Genomic DNA, 18138 nt, shown 5'->3' on the forward strand with positions numbered 1-18138 from the left:
CTAGCGGCTCTGGCGACCCACGGCACTGCTCCTTTTTTTTCAATGAGGTGACATTTTCACCTCTTAGCCAATAGTTGTGTGGGTCGATTGGCATTATGCTGAAAAAGTGAGCAGTGCCTTAGCCTGCCAGAGCAGCTAGGCTTAGCAGTGAAGCTGCGGCAAAATAAAGGCACCTTTTCATTTGTTTTGTTTTTTAAACTGATGAATGTAGGTGGCCTTTATTTTTAGTCATGGTAAATCCTAGCGTTTTTGAAATGCTAGGATTTACCATCACTTTAAAGGGACATTAAACCGCTGGACAGAATTACAAAATCATAGTAACTAATTACTATGTTATTGCATTTCATCCTGTTCCTGCAAATCTTTGCAAATCAGTTCTCCTGTTTTAATAGTTTAAAGGTGTCAGATACTGAAGCTCCGCCTCTTTGTACTGAGGGCTGCCATCTTGGAGCTCAAGTATTCTCACAGCTTGGGACAGAAGCTGTGCACACTCACAGATCACTAATATCGCATTTTTTTTACAACTGTATATTGTGTTTCAGGTTAGGGTACATGATACATCATATAAGCTTTATATTTTTTGATTTTTTTACAGTTACACAAAATATATTTAAAACATCACTTAACAATAATATAGAACAATACAGCCACAGCAATAATGCAGAGCTCCTGCTTTGTATCATGCACCCTAACCTGAAGCACATTATATAGCTGTTAAAAAATAGGCAATATTTCTGATCTGTGAGTGTGCATAGCTTCTGTCACAGGCTTGAGAAGACTTGAGCTCCAAGATGGCGTCCCCCAGTACAAAGAGGCGGAGCTTCAGTGTCTGCACTTTTATGCTATTAAACAGGAGAATTGTTTTGAAAAGAGCTGCAGGAACAGGATGAAATGCAGTAACATAGTGAGCAATAACCATTCTAGGGTAGTTGTGCCCAGCAGTTTAATGTCTTTTTAACTCACCACTTCTAATACAAGCACAATAAATGCTCCCTGCCCTATCCATTAAAAATATAGAGTGTGCTAAAAAAAAAAATCAGCAGCGTTAAAATGCTTTGCTTAAAATTTTTAACCATCCACTTGTAATATCAGATTGTACATTATTCTTAGGGCTCGATTTATCAAGCTGGAGCGGACAGGGGCGTACATAATCGCCCCTGTCTGCCCGAAGCTTGCCTCTGGCGAGCTTCAATACGCTGCTGGAATTTAGGATTGCACGCAAGCGCTATTTTGTGTTTGCGTGCAATCCCACCCCCTTCCCGTGCACAGCCAATCACGCGCTGGCAGGAGCTGTCAATCTCCCCAGTCAGACGAGACCAAGGAGATTGAAATTCGCAACCTAAGAGGTGGAGAAGAGTTGGGGAATCAGCGGTCATACAGTCATAGGGAGGCGAAAGGGCTTAATAAATCGAGCCTTTGGAGTGAGACTGAGCACAAGATAATGCACCCTGCACTGTCAATTGCACTCCACTTGTAATCTAGCTCTTAGTGGGTAAAATCCTGTCATTAATGCTCCCAAGACACACTGATGTCATTTGGAACTAACCTGTAGTTCATCATCTTTTCTTGTTATTTTGGAGATTCTTTCCAGTTGCACGCCAGCTACAGTTGTATAAAATGTATAGCCTTAGATCACAAGATGGCTGCCATACATAATAGTCAGTAGTGCAAGTTATAGATGCAAAACAAAATGTTGTAATTTAGAGCATTTTGTAGGTTTTAACTTTTTTTAGGAAATGGCCAAGAAATACAAGTACATTAATTATTTGTAGCATAATTACAGCAGAGGACCACATAAATATCATTTGTACCATATGTGTGTCATAGCAATAAATGTTGGGTTCAGGAGTAGAATAATATCACTATAGTTTACCAGTCAGGGAACATGTACTAGTCAGGAGATATAAAAAAAAGTTGATCAATCTACTAAATGCAAAAGATAGACAAAGAGCTAATTTGTTACTTGTCCTGTTTCTTGCAATATTAGTGACAATTTCAGCCATGTTTGGCAGCCACTTCTCTAGATAGTTAATGGGATAGTCATTTTGTATGCAGTTGGATCTTTTATTCTGCCGAGCTACTCTTGAAACAAGTGCAACATACATTTGAGATGTTTCTGTTGCAATTGGTTCATTATTTATGTTTAGTGCTAACATAAAATCTTTAGCTGGTTGTGATATCTAATGCATTTGAAAGTGTAAAAACATAAAAAAGGGCCTGTGTAATTTAGCTACAACATATTTGTTATCAATGTTAAATAAAGATACTTCTCTGTATTTTACTGTAATTACATAACTTAAATGCATTGATCATTACAGATGGAGTGCTTAAAGCTGATTGCTTCTCCCAAGTTCACAGATAAGCGGATTGGATATCTAGGTGCTATGATGCTACTAGATGAAAAACAAGATGCACATCTTTTGATTACTCATAGCATAAAGAGGTGAATGTGTGGTTGTAATCTCTCAGTCTATCCTACCATCTCATAGAATTCCCTGCCTTACATTGTCACCTTGCTCCTCTCTTATCTATCCTCTCCTCTCACAGGGACTTAGAGCACAGTTGCCCTATGGTGCAGGGCTTGGCTCTTTGCACTCTCGCCTGCATGGGCTCAGCTGAGATGTGTCGGGATCTAGCAGGGGGAGTGGAACATCTTCTGCATTCTTCAACTGGGCATGTAAAAAAAAAGGTACTATGGTTTTGAGACGTGTAAATTGTAAGAGTTACTAAAATTGATGAATTTAAATATGAGCTACAATAATTAAAATATTATTTAAAGTCTAAAAAATGGGGGTGGGGGCATCAGAATGAAGGGAAAGGTGAATGGCACCTATATTTATTTGTATCCTGGAATGATGCCTTTTTTTATCAGTTTTTATTTCCATCCACCATTTCTTCTATTTTTATATTTCACAACTGGCACTCTTCCTCCATTCCCACCTACCCTCACTTTTCTCCTTACCACCCTTAATCACACACCAGGCTGTACTCTGCGCTGTACACATTATCAGGAAAGTCCCAGATTTGGTGGAAATGTTCATCCCTGTGAGTGAAGAACTGCTGGGGGAGAAAAGGCATGGTGAGGCTGTGGGAAAGAAGGCGGGACGGGAGGGGCATGCTAATGTTGGGATTGAATGGGGGAGACATTGTGAGACCTTGAGAGACAGTATGAGACATGATCACAATATGGAAAAGCACTCATGGAAAACTAAAATGTATATTATAATAAGAAATGTAGAGGTAATGTATGAGAAATAATATTACCAATATCTATCCCCAGAAGAGAAAATTGAGGAGGGTGCTCAGTGTAAATAAGTGGACAATATATGTATGTAAAGAAAAGATACACCATAAAGGGCACGTAAAGTGAATGTAAAGTTTCATCAAGTAGTGCCCGGTTTTTAAAAATACTATTAAAAACAGGGGCACTTTCATTGATGAAACTTTACATTGCACCATATTTGTAGAAATACTTACCTCTTCGTCTTGAAAGCCGCTCCAGCACATCGCAAGCCTCTTCCTACGTCAGCAATGAAGATTCCGGCATCCTCCAATCATAGCTTCCACCCCCCCGGGGGAAGCATTGCCTAAAGCAACGCCGTGATTGGAGGAAGGCTGGAATCGTAATTTCTGACATAGGAAGAGGTTTGCGACGGGCTGGCGAAGCGATGGAGCGGCTTTCAAGACGAAGAGGTAAGTATTTCTACAAATATGGTGCAATGTAAAGTTTCATCAATGAAAGTGCCCCTGTTTTTAATAGTATTTTTAAAAACCGGGCACTACTTGATGAAACTTTACATTCACTTTAAATACTAATGTAATGTGAGGGAAGCAACGACGCAAAACATCACAAGAAAGAAATGTAAAAATTAACTTTTAATAATTAAAGAAATAAAATAGGGGGTTACCCCTAAACCATAAAACATAGATTACAATAAAATAAATGTATAACGTTACCGATAGTAGATATTGATAAAAAATGGGGTAATAAAACTTAATGTTGTATATTGAGGAGACTTGGGCAAAAAATATATATGTAGGTGTATTAAACTGATTGTGAAGGTAGGGACACAATCCCCCTAATCCCACAGTATCTCTCCTTTGTGTATAATGTTTAATTAATTATATGTGTGAAAAATGTTCCACATATATTTAGTGATAGAGTTTGTGTAAATGAATTTGTTCCTTTGGGGCTGGGCTGCATGGTATTGTTACTACATTTGGGATTGTGTCCCTATTTTATATTTGCATTTGTTCTGCTCAGGTTATTTACTATACGGTACTGGGTCTATTACACTATGCTAGTGAGCTTATTATATGGTACTAGGGTCATCACTCTAAGCTAAATCATTTGTGTGAAAAATGTTCCACATTGATTTAGGGATACTTGACACTTTAGCTTAAATTTTCCCTAGCATTAATACTGTATAGGACTGGGTGTTGTGGTATTGTGGGATTAGGGGGAATTGAGTCCCTACCTTCACAATCAGTTTAATACACCTACATATATATTTTTTGCCCAAGTCTCCTCACAATACAACGTTGGGTTTTATTACCCCATTTTTTATCAGTATCTACTACCGGTAACGTTATACATTTATTTTATCGTAATCTATCTTTTAGGGGTAACCCCCTATTTTATTTCTTTAATTATTAAAAGTTAATTTTTAAATTTATTTCTTGTGAAGTTTTGTGTTGTTGCTTCCTTCACATTACATTAGTACTTAAGCGAGTGCTCTTTATGGTATATCTTTTCTTTACATATTATTATTATTATTATTATACTTTATTTATGAAGCGCCATCATATTCCGCAGCGCTGTCCATGGATACAGATCATTTAAATAAAACAATAGTATAAAACTTCTAAGACTAAGAGACAGGACAGAATTTACAAACACATACAGGAGGAATCAAGGGCCCTATTCCGGTGGGAACTTACAATCTAGAAATACATACATACAAACATATATTATATTATTATAAGACCAATATGTAAGAGTTATAATAACGTTTTACACAATAATTATTTTTTGAATAATTCAAGAATAGATAGAGCACATCATTTTAAGAACATAACTGATTTTTCCATATAGTAGCATAGTAAAGAGATTTAAAAAATAAAATAAAATAAATAAATATATATATATTAACCAGTAATATATATTGTTCACAGTGTTCCATGGTTATCACTATATCTAGGGGTTAATGTGTTAAAGGGATATAATACTCATATGCTAAATCACTTGAAACTGATGCAGTATAACTGTAAAAAACTGACAGGGAAATATCACCTGAGCATCTCTATGTAAAAAAAGAAGATATTTTACCTCACAATTTCCTCAGCTCAGCAGAGTAAGTTCTGTGTAAAAAAATGAAAAAATGAACAGCAGCCAATCAGCATCAGCAGTGCTGAGGTCATGAACTCTTTTACTGTGATCTCATGAGATTTCACTTAACTCTCATGAGATTTCATACTAAACTTCCTTAAACTGAATAGGGAAATAAGATGAGTGTGCACGTAAGCTCACTCCCTTAGCTGTCCCGGGACAGACATACTGATTTGCTGCTTAGAAGTTCTTTACAATGGGATGTGGCTACTGAGGAACTTTTAAGGTAAAATATCTTTCTTTTTTACATAGAGATGTTCAGGTGATATTTTCAGCTTTTTAAAGCTATGCTGCATCACTTTCAAGTGTTTCAACATCTGGGTATCATGGCCCTTTAAGCAAACTTGTATTATATTTTAACCCCTTGAGTGCTAACGACGGCTCTGAGCCGTCGCAGAGTTTCCCACTCTGGTGCTAACGACAGTTCAGAGCACTCTCCCACCTTGAGGAAAACTCTGGGGGCTCCCACCCGCTCCTACCCCAGCGATCGGGCCTGTATAATGACAGGCATCGCCGGGGCTTCCTGTATCTCAGACATCTAAGCAACTACAGACCCCCAAGACCCACCATTGGAAAGTTAATCGCCTAACCTTCCCAATGGTATAAGTCTTGGGGATCTGAAAAAAGAAAGTTACAAAAAATAATATATTATTAAAAATTAAAAAACCCTCAAATGTGCTTAGCACTTAGGTGGGAAAGTGCTTAGCAGTCAAAGGGTTAAGGTTTTCTTTACTAACGTTTCGTTGAGGTTAAATTGATGGTAAACTTTACATGTTTTAAAATCAGGTCTGGGAATCTGAGCGATACTTTAGAGGGACTTTAATTGACCCCGTCTAATAAAGATGCGCTGTAACTTACTTTTTAACCTAGCCGTACCATTCTAATACCCTGCGGTCCGGCTGCCCACTTCAAAACTCATATTTTTTTGTGAGCGGTTTGAACTGTTCTCTAATTGGCGCTCTAGCCGTACAGCACATTTATTGTAGCTAGAGCACCGATTGAAGAACAGTTCAAACAGTTCAAGCTCAGAAAAAAATGAGTTTTGAAGTGGACGGCTAGAATGCGGGGGATTAAAGTGGCACAGCAAAAGTAAGTTAAAGCGCATCTTTATTAGAAGGAGTCAATTAAAGTTCCTAAAAAATATTGCTTAAATTCCGGATCTTATTTTAAAACATGTAAAGTTTACCACCACTTTAAACTTAATATATATATATATATATGTGTGTGTGTATGTACATATGTGTATGTATTTTTATTATTCATTTGTAAAGTGCAGCTAAATTCTGTAATACTTCATCTGAAGGCTTTTTAATTAGTAAGTTACTAAGCTAACAGTTGTCGGCTTGCTAATACTGTTCGTGTATAGTGGGTATTCACTTGTATAAGTGGGACTCATATGATTGAGAGACCTTTTCTTCCTGTAGGTTTAAATTGTGGAATCAAATTGCTTCTTCATTCCAAATATGGTAGGGAAAAAAAACGTAGTGTCAGGCCTTTGGGTCATGTTTATGTACACTGCATTTTCAGCTTTTATTACTTGGCTGGGAAATAAGACTTGTTAAGCATATATGATGATTTACACCCGTTTTGGATTGAACATTTAAACAAGATCAGAGCTCAAGTAGGCTAAACTAGACACCACCCCATAGCACAAGCTTTTAAATTATGTTCATTCCCAGTTGAATGTTTATTGTCTTGTTTAATTATAATTTATAGTCGCATACCAGTCTGAAAAGTGTGTGTCCAAATAATATATAGCTTCTGTCATAACTGATGCCCCTTCTTATTTTTTGGGTATAGATTACTTTTGTTCAACCAGTTAGAAAAGAATGCAAGTGGCTAAATACTGAGGGTTTTAATCATAGGGAATTTCATATTAGGTTCCAGGTAAAATACAGTACAGTTTTTTTTTTGGAACCTCCAAAGGTAAAGCAGTAGTAAGCAACAATAATAATATATATGTTGTTCTGTATAATGATTTTGGTGATTGACAGAGATATACAGACCCACAACCTGCACTAATAAAAGGCTCCACTGCATTAGGATTGTGCACATTCTGCATATATATATATAGACGGTTGCTATGGGCCCCTCCCTGCATTTGGGCCCTGGTGCCACTGCACCTGCTGCACAAATGGTAGTTCTGCCCTTTTCTAGGTAGGTAACTACAATGGGTGCCGTGAGTAAATGACATGATGTCACGGGACCCTTGGTTGGGGGTGTTACAGGTGAAGATATTTGTGGCAAAGGGTTGTCGTATGGTCAATATAAAAATTATAATTATTTAAAGGGACATAAAACTTGTATTACACTAATGCAGTGTTTCTCAAATAGAATGCCACAAGAGAGACAAGTGTGCTTCATAATTTTGACTTAAAAATGTTTGTCCAAATAACAGCACACTTTGGCCTATTTATACAATTATATTTGTATAAAAACTTTTGTCAGTCTAATATTTATTTAACATTAGGCTGCAAAAGCTAAACTAAAGCCAATCTACTATCAGTAATATAACAATGATTATGTCATCAAGTGCTGCAGGCTGATTGGTTGTGTGGCATGAGAGCCTAGAAGCATATATGATTAATATAAATGGTGTGCATGCATGAGGTGAGACACTTTTAAATGAGTCCATGGTACCAAATAAGTTAAAAGAACATCTCTACACTAAACCCCTGTAAAGTTTACATTACAAATATATATTGTAATAGAATTTGAATAAAGTGAACACAGTGTAAACTGTAAAATACTATAGATTTCCATTTAATTACACAAGGGCTCAGCATTAAGAACACAGGTGTGCCACAACAGAAATTTGCATTACTAAGTATGCCCCAGTCTGAAAAAGTTTGTGCTGCACTAATGAAAAAACCTTTACAATTTAGGTAAAATTGGTTTAAGTGTTTAACAGAAATAGATCTATTGAAATTAAAAATTATATCACTTTTTTTTTTTTTTTTTTAAACCAACCATAGGATGTCTAGAGGGTCTTAATATAAAAAGACTCCGCTCAAGTGGTTGTTGGTTCATATTTGGCATTGAGAGTGATGCACATTCTATGTCCACTCAATTCTATATCTATAAGCTTGGGGTCTAATGGTTTAAATATTTACAATTTTTATGGACCTAGAGAATGTAGAGGGTAATTCTACTGCTGTGGTCATTTAGATTAAGAGAAGAGCTCCTTTTGCTTGCAAGGTGGGGGGGGGGGGGGGTAGAGTCAAGGGATTATCTACTGGTTATACCCAGGATCAGACTCCAAATGTATATAATCCACATATATTTTGTCCTCACTGTCCCCATGGACCATGGTTATACAGATTCTGAATTTATCCAAGTCTTCAAACTTTGATATGCCAAGACATTTAAACTATATGCAAATGGAAACATAATATACACAACATATTAATGGACTATATGATATTGTTTTCCTTGAGTGCTTTTTACGTGTTTGTGTATCTTGCTTTGGTATTTATTTTCAAACAGCTTTTAATACTGTGTTGGTGTCATTGGTGGGCAGTCCATATGTGACCACTGGGCATTGTTATGGGGAGGGCATATATCTCTTTTTATTTATAACAACAGTGGGCATGTATTTCTAGGTGTTATGTATGGAGCTGTTCTTCTGGTCACAGAGATTTGTCAGCGACACTCAGAATCTGTTAAACGTTTCCGTAAGGTGAGTATTAGCATTGTTTTTTTGTATATATGTATGTACTGTATGTATATACAGCTTGTGTGTGTTTATTTCACATTCACACTTGTGCATTTCAGATTTCATTGGAAGCTTTATTTCAATGCATTTATTTTAGAATAATTATGTATTTGCTAAATGATCAATAATATAGTGCTAATTTTCTTGTGTACATGTATAGGGCATGCAGCCTCTTGTCATACACTCATATGGTCACAGGCAAAGGAGTTACCATTTAAGCAGAAATACGTTTTACAAGGAACATTTGTTTGCAAAAATAAGTATATTGCATTAATGTTTGTAATGGAAAGTGATATGCACAGCTGTGCATATCAAAGCCCACCTCTGGGGTAAATGTATCAAAGCTGCAGGCGGCAAAGTTCTCAAATAGAGAGCATGTCCGTCTGCTCTCACTCAACCAAATGTACGTGACCGGGTCTGCCAATCACCCCAAATTTGCATGTTCGGTACAATTTATCTCCGCCACCTCTGAAGTCGTGGAGAGTTTAATAAGCAGTTCCTTGAGACTGCAGGGTCACTCATGCAAGCCTGCACCCCAAAGCCTAAGAACTGTATGTCTATTTAAATATCTCTTCTTTCCTATATTTAGTCTATAGATTAAAAGAAAAACGTAATTTTGCACGACACTGCAAATGCTGGTGAGCACCCAGCTGTCACATACTGTCTTGTAGCCTCTTCAGCCCCTAATCACACACAGTTAGTTATACTACTAATTTAGGAGTCTGATTACTCTCTGGCAATTAGCACAGTTTGCCTCTGTTGACATTTACTAATAAACCAGATATCATTTTGTATGTGAGCAGTGTTGCACATACCAGTTAAAGGGACAAGCTCTGCAGCTCCCAAGCAAAACATGACCAATGAGACAATCAGGGGCAGCAGGGACATGTAGCCGGTTGGGTCCTGCTGTAGAGCTGCAACGTTTTTAATGTGCATGGATCAGACTCATAGTAAGTTCAGTAATGCAAACATGTTCTCTCACGGAAAGCTTGCTTCCCACTCATGCCACTTACCTGCAGAGCCTGCAAGGCTTGCACCTACACCCGTCAATCCCTCAGTGGATAAGCATCCAATACATGCAAAGCACCACGACTGCAAGCTCCCCATTGGCACTGCCCATCTGATTAACCTCTCACTGCAATCAACCCTTAGTAATGGAGGGAACGTGTTCCTGCTTGTGTGTACGCAGGTTTTAGCCTGTATGTGACACCGGGGACTATTGCAGTCACATGAAGAGCTGTGTTAAGTGGGATGATTAGGTTTTAGCTGGGTTTTCAAATTCTAGGCCATTATTTTTGCTTGATTTTTAATTTGTATCTAATTTAACACCCTTGACCACTTGTCTATTTTGGTTGATATCAAATGCGATACCCTAGCTCAGATTTTTTTCAAGTTAAATATTTTGTTACTTTAAAAAAAAAAAAAAAAAAAAGAACAAATATAGCTCAGACCACATTTTTAAACTGTTGAACTCATAAACAACTAAAATCATCCAAATATTTATGATTGCAAATATGTGTTTGGATGATTTAAAAACATAAATTATAAAATAAAAACGAAGTGATATGAAATTGTTAACCTTCTAAAGATTTTGATATCATAACATTAAAAGGCTACATTCAAACACATTAGCAGTTAAAGGGACAGTCAAGTCCAAAAAAAACTTTCATGATTTAAATAGGGCATGTCATTTTAAACAACTTCCAAATTTACTTTTATCACCAATTTTGCTTTGTTCTCTTGGTATTCTTAGTTGAAAGCTAAACCTAGGAGGTTCATATGCTGATTTCTTAGACCTTGAAGACTGCCTCTAATCTGAATGCATTTTGACCACTAGAGGGCATTAGTTCATGAGTTTCGTATAGATAACATTGAGCACATGCACGTGAAGTGACCTAGGAGTGAGCACTGATTGGCTAAAATGCAAGTCTGTCAAAAGAACTGAAATAAGGGGGCAGTCAGCAGAAGTTTAGATACAAGGTAATTACAGAGGTAAAAAGTGTATTATTATAACTGTGTTGGTTATGCAAAACTGGGAATGGGTAATAAAGGTATTAGGAGAAATAAAAAACAGAGGGGCGCCTCATGTGTGGTATAGTCTGATTGAAGACATAAGAAAAAACAACAGAATAGCCAAATGAGTACTCACATACTCCACGAGCACACTCATGTGCTGGTAGGGGCAGGCTGTAGATTAAGATGGGTGTGACAGCTCACCCGTTCAAGGATACTTCCAATACTGTAGTTCTGCAACAGGTGTAAAACAAACAGAGAGCACTATATGTGCAGACCATTAAGGATGATACATAAAAATGTGCTTTATAGTATAAAGTGGGTACTCACATACTCCCAAAGCACACCAATGTGCTGGTAGATACAGGCTGCAGATTCAGGCAGGTGTGGCAGCTCACCCAAACAAACAATCTTTTGGTATTGATGCAGTGAAAACAAAGGCAGGTTTAATGCTTCTCAGTAGCTGTGCACTTAGTAGTGATTGCAGGCAGATGGTAGGAAATGAGATCCACTCCAAAAGTAAAAATTTGCAAATATTTATTAAAAACAAAAATTTAAAAACAACACCAGGGTTGTTATACAAAGTGGATTACAGGGTCACCCAGTTGGCCCCAATGATTGCAACGCGTTTCTCGGTTGGCAAACCGTTTCATCAGGCATCTTGACCACTAGAGGGCATTAGTTCATGAGTTTCGTATAGATAACATTGAGCACATGCATGTGAAGTGACCTAGGAGTGAGCACTGATTGGCTAAAATGCAAGTCTGTCAAAAGAACTGAAATAAGGGGGCAGTCAGCAGAAGTTTAGATACAAGGTAATTACAGAGGTAAAAAGTGTATTATTATAACTGTGTTGGTTATGCAAAACTGGGAAATGGGTAATAAAGGGATTATCTTTCTTTTTAAACAACAAAAATTCTGGTTTTGACTGTCCCTTTAACATCCGTAATGAATAAATTAGCCTTGTTTTCCTTTCTCATTGGCAACAAATACTTCGCTTCCATGCAGGTCTTTATAAACCCCCTCAAATAGCCTCCTCCTTCTTGTGTTTTACCCAAAGCCAATGTACTAAAACCAGATCTTCCTGTTACATTCATACAGCCACTCTTCTGTTGGATTGAAATGCCTTAGAAAGGGAAAGCATAAACTGCTCAATTTGAAGGGAAAAATGCTTTTGTTTGATAGTGGGCTACATTTATTAAAGAGATATGAAACCCAACGTTTTTCTTTCATGATTCAGATAGAACATGCAATTTTTATTTTAAACAACTTTTTAATTTACTTCTATTATCACCTTTCTTTGTTCTCTAGTTATCTTTTGTTGAAAAGCAGGGGCGTATGCTTAAGAGACGGCCCATATCTGGAGCACAATATGGCAGCAGTTTTGCAGAATGTTAACCATTTGCAAGAACACTAGATGACAGCACTATTTCTGTCATGTAGTGCTTCAGATGCCTACCTAGGTATCTCTTCAGCACAGACCATCATGGGAACAGAGCAAATTTGATAAAAGAAGTAAATTGTAAAGTTTTTTTTTTTAAAATGGTATTCTCTGTCTGTTTGACTCCCATATCAGCCAGCACTCTGCAGCAGTGTGATTATTGTAGGAGCTGAGTATTACTGGCCCATGGACATCTACAGATGGTTTTTCTGGAGAGCGCAGGGTGTAAAAAATCTATTTCCCCAAAGCACAATTATATCAGTGGCAGCAGGAAGCAGTTGCTTATCATACAAGTGCTGCACATCATTGTAAGTAGATGCTTACGTTTGGCATTGCCCCTCCCCCTGGATGCCCACGTACTGCCTAGAGTTTTGTGACAAGACGGCACTTCACTGTGGCTTAAACCACCGTGTATTTGCTGTAACTAAAAGTAATGTTTTGTTTTTTAAAAAATAATACATTTCAAGTCAATGCCAGTTACATATATATAACTAATTATACAGTTTTATAGACATTTTGAGACACATCAGGAGGTCAAGGGTTTCTTCAAGCAGTGAGTTCAACCCACTCACTGACACTGTGAGATTAATTTTGTATAACATGTTGTGCAAAATAAAATGATACCATTTAAAAAATAAATTCCTAAATACACTGCTATACAAAAAATAGAATATATGCTATTTATTGAGAATAAAACTTGCTTTTCATATAGTGCAATACTGCTAGCAGAGCCAGTGAGGTTTCATATAGCTAGGACATTGTCTGTCTGTATAAATGAGTGTGTTTTGGAGTGATTACCTGTGCACATGTAAATGACTGACAAATAAATGTGATTCTCTGTTTAAAAGGTTTTCTTTATGGGTGTACGAGTAATACTTATTTGGGTTATGGTGAGAATGTCTAATTGCATATCTTACCCAGAGTTCCCTGGTGCATTGGTAACAATATATGCAGGGTACTTCTGGAGTAAGCAAGCAGGATACTTGCCTAGATCTGATAATTTTCTATTCAATAATTCTATATCTCATACTTTTATGGGGGTAAAAGACAAGTATGTGTATGATCACCTGAACATCTTTGCGTAAAAAAGGGAGATCCCATCCCATTGCATAGGGACTTTAAGCAGCCAATCAGGATGCTTGCAAGAGATTGTGCAACTGGCATGTGCAGCACAGTCACTTTATTTCCCTCCCCAGGAAGTGCACAAATAAGTGTACAGGTGCAACTGACAATGGAGAATGAATCTCCATTTAAAATTAGGAGGAGGTAAAAGGTGAGTTTTAAATCCTACACTACGCATAAAATATAGAGAAAATAACTCATTGTGTAGTTCATTAACAAAGCTAGACAGGCCAGAAGGCTTGTTTTTCCCACAGAAAACCTCTGAATTTCATTGTTTCCAATGCAGCAAATGATTCTAGGTAAGCTATGCAAATTAGGTTCACAATGACACACCTTTTTACTTCAAGTCTGCTTTTCAGCAGATTCCCTTTACACCAGAGCGTAAATGTTGTTGTATTTTGCCCCAAAATCAACTTCACCCAGCAGTGATTCAAACCTCCCAGCTGATGAGTGGCAAAAACTCACGCCGTCCGCCGCTGATAATTTTGGAATAAACGTTGTTTTATGAAAAGACCAGCGAGTGCCTTTTTGTTGATTTGGATTTATATATATATAAATATATTTCTTTTATTTGTCTATTTGCTAGCATAAATGCACTTTTGTAAGGAGATTCCATAAAGTAAAATAGGTGGAAATATTTAAAGAAAACAAAATACCTGATCTGCATCATTCAGATGTTGCACCATTTAATAAAACGTATGGAATTCTCACACCTAGTGCGGAGCTTCTCTAAAATAAATTGGTGGATTATCGGACATCTGAATTGAATGTCAAAAATGAAATTGCTCTAGCAGCCTTGTGCAGTTATTGTTTTAAAATGATATTCCTGTGTGCACAGAATTAAGTGTGTGATTACAGAATGCAGCTAAAGTGGGGTAACCTGAGTTAATTTCAGATTATGTAACTAGTAATGTAAAAGTATATGTCACTGTGTCTAAGGGCCCCATGATCTGAAGCTCTCTGGGCTGGCTAGAGAATTAAAGAACGATCCAGTACTTTTATTTTACTAGTAGAATGATCTGAAGCCACTTTTTACCCTGACAACAGGGTATCTCGCTAAGGGGTGTATACTGCATTTTCGTAAGAAGATGTGGACATTACAAAAGTGCACAATAAAATTTGTATTTTAAAAAAAAAATCATACAAAAGGAATAAGTGATCAATTCACACAACAATATGCAGAAACATTTGTATTGTTAAGGTGCATCAAAAATCGTAACGAAAGTCTTCATCCAAAAAATTGCATTTTATCAAAAACGTAAAATTTGAATGCAAATTACACAGGAATAAATCATATTAAATAAGCACAGCGTAAATCGTAATTTTAAAGGGACAGGAAACCCCAAAATTTTCTTTCATGATTTGGATAGATCATACAATTTTAAACAACTTTTTAATTTACTTCTATTATCAAATTTGCTTCATTCTTTTATCCTTTGCTGAAGGAACAGCATTGCACTACTGACAGCTAGATGAACACATCTAGTTAGCCAATCACAAGAGACAAATGTGTGCAGGCACCAATCAGCAGCTAGATCCCACTAGTGTGGGATATGTGCGTATTTTTTTTTTAAGAGGGATACCAAGAAAATGAAGCAGATTTGAAAATAGAAGTGAATTTAAAAGTGTCTTAAAATTGCATGCTCTATCTGAATCCTGCAAGTTTAATTTTGAATTTCCCATCCCTTTAAGTAGACTGGATGTGCAAAATCACTTTGAAATTCATACAAAATAAAAAGAATAACTGTTTTTTTCATAAAACGGTCCTTCCATGGGCGTATATGTAATTGTCTCTCTAATCCCGGCATAATTCTGTAAAGATTTTTGCACTACAGAACTCAGTTTTTTCTCAAAATACTTATAACAATAATAGAAAAACACACGCATATGAAAATAAAGGCGATTGTAAGATACTATATTCAGAAAACAGTGTAATGGGATTTGTATTGGTTGCAGAATTTCATATTTAAATTGCACTCACTGCTAACTTCGCTCCATGGAGTGAAGTGCCCCTTTTCAGCAAGCTCCATTACTTTCAATAGGAGACGTCTCGCCACTCACGGGGCCTGCCCGTTTTTTGTGATAATTCCACCAGGGCAGCCTCTGTGAGGGTCAGTGAGAAAAAACAATCTTATCTAGCGATGTTTAGATTACGATTGGAGCAGTAGTTTGTGCTCCTGCTCACGCAGTATTAGGTGGCGTGCGTATTACAAGTCGAAAGTTAAAAGTTTTCACACAAAAAGCCGTCAGTATATCACAACCACGTTAATGTATTCCTCCATAGACTTCAATTCTGCGTGAAAAGTTAAAAAAAATAACACAGCGACAATATGCAGTGTCTTTACTGGTATTCTGATTTATCTTGCAGTTCCTTCCCCTCCTGCTGCAAAAGCTCAGACAGATAATATCAGGATATTCCCCGGAGCATGCAGTTTCTGGAGTCACAGACCCCTTCTTGCAGGTAATGTACCTTTACAGATACTGACAATTTATGTTACCAGTCTGTGTATTTCTCTAATACATCTCTACATATTTCCCCTACATACGATTATTAGAGCTATTTAAAACTTCCAATAGTTTGTGTGTCATTGGTGTATGTGCTAATCACTGTCTGCCTGCATCCTTGCAGCTATCGCTCGTTGCCTCTGTGCGCTTACTAACCTCTTAAAGGGACCCTGAAGTATTTGTTTTTCTCTATTGCATATAAAAGAGGATATATTTAAAATGTATGATGTTGGTTTTTTTTTTGTTTTTTTAAAACTGTTGTTTCTGTGCTAAAAAATACATTTTGTTTTTATGCTTGTGGGCATGTCTCTGTCCATCAATAGAAGTTCTTATCAGGTATAATTAACACCCTGTTTCATAATAAATGTAAATGGCTTTATTTTACCCTTACATGATTAAATAGTGCTTTTCCATATGCATGTAACAGCCTTGACTCACCCCAGTAATATTTACTGCCCATATTCTCTTACTGTTTGTCTGTCCCTGTTTCCCTAGCCTTCCTTACTGCTCCTGGCTTTTTAATTCATACCTACGTCTGCAGGTTTAGCAATTTTACCCCACTGGCTGAATAGATTGCATTTCAGAGTTACTAAAGCACATATATTAAAGGGATATTACACCTAACATTTTTATTTCATGATTCAGATAGAGCATTCGATTCTAAACGACTTTATAATTTACTTCTATTATAAAAAATAAAAAATTGTCCTCTTTATGTCTTTTTTTCGAAAAGCAGGGACGTATGCTTAGGAGCCAGCACTTTTCTGGAGCACTATATGGCAGTAGTTTTGCAAGAATGTTATCCCTTTGCAAGAGCACTAGAGAGCAGCACTATTTTCTGCCATGGAGTACTCCAGATACCTACCTAAGGAACTCTTCAATACAGAATATCATGGGAACAAAGCAAATTTGAAAATAGAAGTAAATTGGAGACTTTTTACAAATGTTATACTCTATCTGAATCACAAAAGAAAATGTTTGGGTTTTTATATCCCTTTAAGGATACAAATTAGTTTTGTGATTAGGCACTTAATATTTTTGATCTAATGTGGAGATGCAATGAATCTGGGGGCAGCAGATCATCATAGCAGCTCTATTTAGCGTCTACTTCTTGCTTTCCCTGCTATTATTTAGTGGCTGAGCTATACTAAATAATAGCAGCTTCGCACAAACTGGACCCCAACTGCTATAACACTGGGGCAGATGTACTATTGTATCAGTCTTATAGCCAATAGCACATATATGTCCCAACTGTCAAAACTAAACGTTTTGTTTTTCAAATGTAACTACAGTTATGGATCTGAAGCTCTTAGTGAAGTATTTTGTGCAAACAATGTGTACTCTCTTCAAGGATTCTATAGACACATTACTGGCACAATCTTGTTTTTGTTGATAGTGAGGCACTATCATGTCTACTAACATTGGGTTATTCATGGTTATTTTATACCAACCTTAGGTTTCTGCCTTTCTATCTCTCACAGGTGCGTCTTCTGCGACTGATGAGGATTTTGGGCCAGAATGATGAAAACATTTGTGATGCAATGAGTGATGTGCTAGCCCAGGTGAGAGCTCTTCTACAGTGTAGTAGAATGTCTACAGAGTTAGATAACAGCATATAATGTATAGTTTTAATGCGATATCTTTATCAGGTCTCAACTTGTACTGAAACACAATCCAACGCGGGAAATGCTGTCTTATATGAGACAGTTCTCACTATTGTGGATACCAAGTCTGCAAGCGGCCTGCGAGTGAGTATAAAAAGAATGAGCAATATAACAAGAAGTCCTGCAGAGTATTGTCAGATGTGGTGTTAAACAGGTATAGGGATCTGAAAAAAAATACCCACACAATCCAAGTTTTTTTTCTCACAGACTACTGTTACTGAGTACACCCACACAGATCAGGTGCACTCACATACTCACTCCCACCAATCAAAGGCTGATGCCTATCCCC

The 18138-nt window shown here is 37.0% G+C and overlaps 1 protein-coding gene across 3 annotated transcripts in view; it reads left to right on the forward strand.

Moving 5' to 3' along the window:
- Window positions 1-18138, forward strand: part of AP1G2 (adaptor related protein complex 1 subunit gamma 2) — a 123690-nt gene that overhangs the window by 2142 nt on the left and 103410 nt on the right. For all 3 annotated transcript variants that reach the window (XM_053702318.1, XM_053702319.1, XM_053702320.1), the window contains exons 4-10: window positions 2319-2443; window positions 2548-2689; window positions 2983-3079; window positions 8992-9068; window positions 16049-16141; window positions 17667-17747; window positions 17835-17933. In XM_053702318.1, the coding sequence (XP_053558293.1) occupies window positions 2319-2443; window positions 2548-2689; window positions 2983-3079; window positions 8992-9068; window positions 16049-16141; window positions 17667-17747; window positions 17835-17933 (714 nt within the window). The remainder of the gene's footprint in view (window positions 1-2318; window positions 2444-2547; window positions 2690-2982; window positions 3080-8991; window positions 9069-16048; window positions 16142-17666; window positions 17748-17834; window positions 17934-18138) is intronic.

The sequence above is a fragment of the Bombina bombina genome, chromosome 2, assembly GCF_027579735.1.
Source record: "Bombina bombina isolate aBomBom1 chromosome 2, aBomBom1.pri, whole genome shotgun sequence".
NCBI classification, from domain to species: Eukaryota; Metazoa; Chordata; class Amphibia; order Anura; family Bombinatoridae; genus Bombina; species Bombina bombina.